We start from the raw sequence: 6,722 nt of genomic DNA on the forward strand, positions 1-6,722 counted from the left end.
ACATCCAGCTGAGGAATCCCAAATAGGGCGAAACGCGCGTCCTGGATTCCACTGCTAACCACTATCCATCTTTGCTTATAATGCTTGTGAATTAAGGCTATATCGAAGCAATACGCACAGTATGCACACATGGCCAATAAGAGACTGACCAGTTGCAGTCCTAAACATCAATGGGAAGTTTCAAACAAGTAATACTAAGTGAATTTAAACTTCACCCCATTGCACAAGCAAGTGGCTATCAGGACTCTGTGTTCGAGTGGATAACGCGGTGGCGTTTGAAGCGAACGATACTGGGTTCGAGTCCTAGAGTGAACATCAACTCTGGGATTCAGGTACATCCAACTGATGAGTCCCAAGTAGGATGTAACACGCGTCCTGCATTCCACTGCTAGCCACTATCCATCTTTGCTTACAAATATAATTTAGTTCGAAATCTGTTTGCAAATAAATCTGTTCTTATTTTTTTTGGCCTGATATATAAGTTTTCATGGGTTCATTCGTTGATAGTATCATCAGTACATACTAAGAAATGAGTCCTAATGTGATACGAAACATCTATTCAGTAAATTCTCATTTTCAGTGTTTATCCAAATAAAGTCAGTTCATATTTAAAATAAGTGTCTCCAAACCTCATTTCTTAATAGTAAATAGTATTGTTAGAATGGAAAAATCCGTACGACTTTAATTTTACTCCAAAATCAGAGTAATTACATATGACTACAATGATAGATGACAAATACAAGAGGAGTAAACATGTTATTGTAATGGAGCGAGTCAATCACCCACTAAAGGTCACCATCATGCGTGATTTATGCACATATATATTCGGTTTTAAAATTAAAGCTTCCTATGCATTCTAGTCACTTACGGTCACATAACTGGTCAGGTCAAGCCCCCGAATGCCCTGGTTCGGCCGAAAGGGGGGGAGTCCGCTCTCCCTCGCGAAAAGCTCTTACATAGCGACGCGTATATAGCCTCTGCCAGGGAAGTCCTACTCACTAGCTTCTCTTGGCATTACTGTTGTTTACGAAATTGAGAGGACGAAAAGCGAAGGTACAGAACTTTAACACGAAAAGTCCACCTATGGGAGTTGGAAAACTCTGATTGTAAACCAATGGTGCACATGGGCTCCAGCATCCTGAGGGAACAAATGGCGTATGAATCAATCGTTGGTCACTGGCTACCATGGGATTACATCTCCTCACGATGCTTTACTGCCTTATGGATCAGACCTTTAGGTCAAAGGCTCATCTACAGTGTCTTGTTTCCCCTTTTTTTCTATTATCACTTATCGATCTATTTTCTTTTATGTTTTTCCTCATTTTTTTTGTTTTCTATGTTAATTTGTATTTTCGTACTTATTTTTTTGTGAAAACATTTCATATCACCATAGAAATTACAAGAAGTTGATATATCCAATGGTATTGATGTGATATCTACAGAAGCGTCATCTAATTTATATCAAAGTTGTTTCAGTATATTAGCTTTAGATAAACTTGTAAACATTTATTCACTTAAACCATTCTTTGAAAGGTAAGCTTAGTTGAACATAACTTACTTTTTTTGTAATATTAGTTCCCGTTTTTTCAAGCCTTACTCAAATATATATACAGGATAATAATGAATAACAGTATTTGAGTAGTTACCTCTTAGTGACTAATTAGTATAGACATTTCAGTTCTATAAGCGGAGGTCAGTGACGCATCAAATATCTTAGCGATATGGTCTCAGACCGTTGCTGCTATCTTGACTGGTGGTCAGGTTTGCCTATCGTGATGAACCAATCGAGCTATACTGGCTGGAACAATCGTTCCTCAAGGTCCTACCATGTCAGACAGGTCGGTTAAAGACCGGTAAGACTAAAAGCAGCAAACCCAAGGTCCGAAGGCGAAGTCGTACTGCTGACTGTACAGAGGTGTGACAGCAGTAAGGTGTTTCTTTCAGACAACCAGCATAACAGCGATGCTGCCTTCCCACAAGGAGGGGTCGGATTAGAAAAGGTGGACCCCAAAAATGCACACCTCACCTTATCCCACGGATATCCGTCTCCGGCGGTAAGGTCTCAACAAGTACGGAGCTAACACAAAAATTATCCACAAAAAGGTCGTGTGTGACCGACCTCAAGTAGTTGTCCCTTGGTCACTGCAGTCACGCTCTCAGGTCATTAAGACCACTTCTAACCCAATTTCATTTTCAGGTATCTCTAGAAGAACCCTTCCACAGTGTGAGCAACCAGGAAGTGATAACTGCCCTCATACCTCTAACAGCACTCAAGATCACTGTAGTCATAATGAATCTCCCTCAGACTATGGAACTGACTGACCCAGTTTGAAATCTTAAAGATCATAGGTTCCTTTCATATTACAGGTACATCTTGCAGAGGAGTACCGCCTACTATGAAGCCTAAGTTGACTAGGGTTTGTTACCTAGCGATATAAATATCCTAAAAACATAATGCTAATGGATAAAACTCTTAAATGAGTGGTCTTATTTTTATAAGTGTAATGAAAACAGTGATATGTAAAATGTGGAATTTAGATTTGAAAATCAACTAGATTGTGTATTACGTTTTCGTTAGTCATGGAAACTAAAAAACCCGTAAAACGTTTTTTCCAATACAAAAACTAAGTTATATGAACTTACATTTTTATGATGTTTACATGGTATCAGAGATGAGTTTAACGAGGATCAAAATAAATTTCACAAGGAACAGGAAACTGTCTATACGCGGTTTTATTCTATCGTAAAACTCATTATCAACCAGGGTTAAGAACTGGCTTTCTGAATTCAACTCCTCAGATTTCTGATTTCTTCGATAGGAGATTGCTATGCACTTAGAGTATTTGGACTTCGAAGATGACCTGGCCCTTCTATCCCATACACACAAACCAATCAAATGCAGGTCAAGATTACCGTTGAAAGCCTGGGAGTACTGGACGACTGTCACTTCCCAGTATGGAACTCCTCAGCAGTACACATCCACGATCCCGCACATGGTCAAACTCCGAACCTTTCGGTTTCGCTAGCGAATGTTTAACTGATAATTACCATGTGCTCAGTTTTGATTGGCTTCAAAAGGTAATTCTTGGAGTTCTAGTGAGATGCTGTGACCAGTGAAGTTCAACCGTGTCAGGTGTGAGACATTTGCGCACTGAAGACAACGAAAGACGGTCGCGCAATATCGTGGATTGGTTGAATTTAAGAATTAACTCTGCCAGATACCGACCCAGTAGTCTATGGGTTCAGCGTTCGCACGGGATTCCGAATGTTCTGGGTTCGAGTCCCGTGTGCGGGATCGTGGGTGCGTACTGCTGAGGAGTCTCATACTAGAACGTGACAGTCGTCCAATGCTCTCGGGTTTCCAACGATGGTCTAACACTGACCGGTCCATGGTTTCAATCAAAACTCTTTGTGTTTAGAAGAGTTACTGATGACCTTGACGATAATGATGATGATAATAACAAATTATAGATCAGAGGGGGTTTTTATGGAGAATTTAGTATTTTCACAGTTGAAATCATGAGTCAATTGAAGCTAGACCATTATGGAAAACCTGGAAGTACTGGACGACCGTTTCGTCCTATTATGGGACTTCTCAGCAATGCGCATCCACGATCCCGCACCCGCGAGATTCGAACCCAGAACCTACCAGTCTCTCACCAGAGCCCTTAACCGATAGACCACTGAGCCGGTTGGCATGCAACGATGTTAATGTCAACTTCAATAATAAATTAACTACATTATCTGTTAGTTCGTATTTGATATTCTGATAATTTGTAACGTAAATTTCACTATCCTACGTTTATCTTTTAGTTTACATAACAGTTCAAATATTGACTCATCACGAAATTCATTCAATGATATTCCAATACTTAATAGTTTCCTTCTTGAACTAGCTATTGAAGCATCTTTAGCTCAAGAGTTCCCTGAAATGATTCCATCTAGATAATAATCATATCTATTATCATCTTGATTATACAGATTTATACCTACCTCTTATTCAACCAATGAAAATTAAAGAGAACAACATTGAATATTTATGTTTATGATTGACTTGTCTATGAACAAGTCGAAAGGATGCACCTATTGTCTTTCTAACTTATCACCTTCCCTTATGTTTTTGTATACAAATTCTTGCTATTCATTGTGTTTGTTTTTGCTTTATTGAATTATTGAATTGTTTCCATCCATTGAAACAAATCTTAGGTCATCTTAATCATCTATATATTCAAGGCTGTGGCTTTCTTTTTCTTTGTTTTGTTTGTTTTCTTATCACATCCCTACTTGTCAATGTTTTTTTCCCATACTACTTATATCTGATTGTAAAATTGTTTTCTTTCTTCGCCCTTTGATGTTGTCAATTACCCATCATAAACATTCACCAGTACCATAACTAGTTCCATTGTCATTGATGTGATTGTTAAACATCATATGGTTTATGTAGTGTGATAAGGAGGCATCAGTGTTTTTTTTTTCAACGAACACAGAAAAAAAATGCAAAGAGACTATAATTCCTTAATTCTCTGAAGAAAAATGTAATCCATAAGGCTTCTATCTTATTCCATTCAACACTTTTGTTACATTTCAATGTTTATGTATGTGATTCTATGTTATTACATTATTGAATACATATATATGATTACGTCTTATGATGAAGTGTTCATGCTTCTTGTAAGGAGAATGATATCTCTCCAAAACATTATTTGTTAATACTCTAATATATGAAATGATATAGGCATACTATTATCCCCAATTACCAAATTCAAACACCATTGATATACATCACAACATATCACAAACTAAGTAAATCAAACTTAATCGAAAACAAACTACAACAAACAAAAAAAGACGAAATCAGGAGAAATAAATGCAGTAGAAATTATGAATCTAGATAAGCATAGAAAATCAGGAAATGAAAACAAAATATAAGCCTTGACCAGAATCGATCGAATGGGACACAAGCTAGACACAGTGTACCGAATCAGATGTTGATGTTGTTCTGAATAGCTTGGTGTATTGGATGACATAGACCGACGCTTCACTAATGTCAATGTGTCGGTGCTAGTGTGTTCGTGCACATGTGAGTTGGAGTGAGTGTGTGAGTGAGTCAGGGATACATGAATTCAGTAGGCGATTCGTTTGTTTGTCTGACTGTCAGTTTGCTCCACATGTATGCACGTGGATGTCAGGAAGAGTGAGTGGTTCAGTTTTGTTGTGTGTAGGTGTAGATGTAGGTGACGGTGAATCTGAAGGACAAGATGGGGATGAATATGTGAGTGACGTTATGTAGATGCTGGTAATGGAATGGATAATTGCATGTGGAATTGTAGTTGAAATATGTTAGGTATGGTCAGAATGTGTGGTGTTGTGTGTATGGTAGCGACGCGAACGTGGCCTCGTGGTGTAGCGGTGAGCACTTCGGACTCTGAATCCGGCAACCCGAGTTCGGATCTCGACGAGGCCTCATGATGTGGGCACTTTTGAAATCATCAATAACCATGTGCATCACTTCGATCACGTCGTCCCAATCACACTTCACGAGTCCACTCAACACAAACACTCCTCAGTCTGATCAGTCAACTGGTCAGTCGACAGCATCAACGACATGCTGTGCTTCACAAACTACGTCATCTGTGTTCGACCGATTCCAGTCACACACTCACCACCACGTACACATGTCCAAATCACACATGTTCATCAAGCTACCACATATCCACACCGATTCATCCTACTCTACACTTGTACACCTGCATGTGACTACGCACATGTGTAATTCAGCCATTGTATTTCACAGACTGATCCAGTATTGATGCTTGTGTGTGTATGTGATTGCAGAGTTGCGTGCACTGTGGGATATTTTGTGCGAGCGAAACAATGTTGTTGGTGGCATCGCGTGTCGTTTGTATGTGTGTTGTGAATGTGTGATGTTATGTATGTGGTGAGCGTGCAACTACGGTGTGGTGGTGTGGAGGTTGGCACTCCGACCTGTGAATTCAGTGACCCGAGTTCGAGTCTGGGAGGAGCCTCGTCCTGTCAGGTGTCTTCAAACTACCACTGACCACCATGTGGAACACTTCAAGATGCATTCCTCCGACCACATCACACCACTCACACTCGACCAGTGCACACTGCTACTTCTCAGTCAGCACGTTTGTCCAACCGTTTCGTGTGACCGGAATAGTGGTCGTGATGTCCGTGAGACGATCGAATGGCACACCAGCTAGACACAGTGTACCGAATCAGATGTTGATGTTGTTCTGAATAGCTTGGTGTATTGGATGACATAGATCGACGCTTCACTAATGTCAATGTGTCGGTGCTAGTGTGTTCGTGCACATGTGAGTTGGAGTGAGTGTGTGAGTGAGTCAGGGATACATGAATTCAGTAGGCGATTCGTTTGTTTGTCTGACTGTCAGTTTGCTCCACATGTATGCACGTGGATGTCAGGAAGAGTGAGTGGTTCAGTTTTGTTGTGTGTAGGTGTAGATGTAGGTGACGGTGAATCTGAAGGACAAGATGGGGATGAATATGTGAGTGACGTTATGTAGATGCTGGTAATGGAATGGATAATTGCATGTGGAATTGTAGTTGAAATATGTTAGGTATGGTCAGAATGTGTGGTGTTGTGTGTATGGTAGCGACGCGAACGTGGCCTCGTGGTGTAGCGGTGAGCACTTCGGACTCTGAATCCGGCAACCCGAGTTCGAATCTCGACGAGGCCT

General features: G+C 40.2%; 1 protein-coding gene and 2 non-coding genes across 3 annotated transcripts in view; all 3 read left to right on the plus strand.

The window, feature by feature from the left end:
• The window catches only part of Smp_164130 (dopey-related), a gene marked incomplete at its 5' end in the record, with an annotated part of 67,740 nt that extends 63,084 nt beyond the window's left edge, over nt 1–4,656 (plus strand). The window contains 2 exons of the mRNA XM_018798534.1: nt 1,394–1,533; nt 3,814–4,656. Of these exons, the coding sequence (XP_018653466.1) occupies nt 1,394–1,533; nt 3,814–3,949 (276 nt within the window). The 3' untranslated portion in view covers nt 3,950–4,656. The remainder of the gene's footprint in view (nt 1–1,393; nt 1,534–3,813) is intronic.
• A 737-nt stretch (nt 4,657–5,393) lies between these two features.
• On the plus strand, nt 5,394–5,464 carry Smp_tRNA_02209_Gln_CTG.1.1. The gene has a single exon. It is a non-coding gene (tRNA).
• A 1,187-nt stretch (nt 5,465–6,651) lies between these two features.
• On the plus strand, nt 6,652–6,722 carry Smp_tRNA_02326_Gln_CTG.1.1. Its single transcript has one exon. It is a non-coding gene (tRNA).

Source organism: Schistosoma mansoni, chromosome 6 (assembly GCF_000237925.1).
Source record: "Schistosoma mansoni strain Puerto Rico chromosome 6, complete genome".
NCBI classification, from domain to species: Eukaryota; Metazoa; Platyhelminthes; class Trematoda; order Strigeidida; family Schistosomatidae; genus Schistosoma; species Schistosoma mansoni.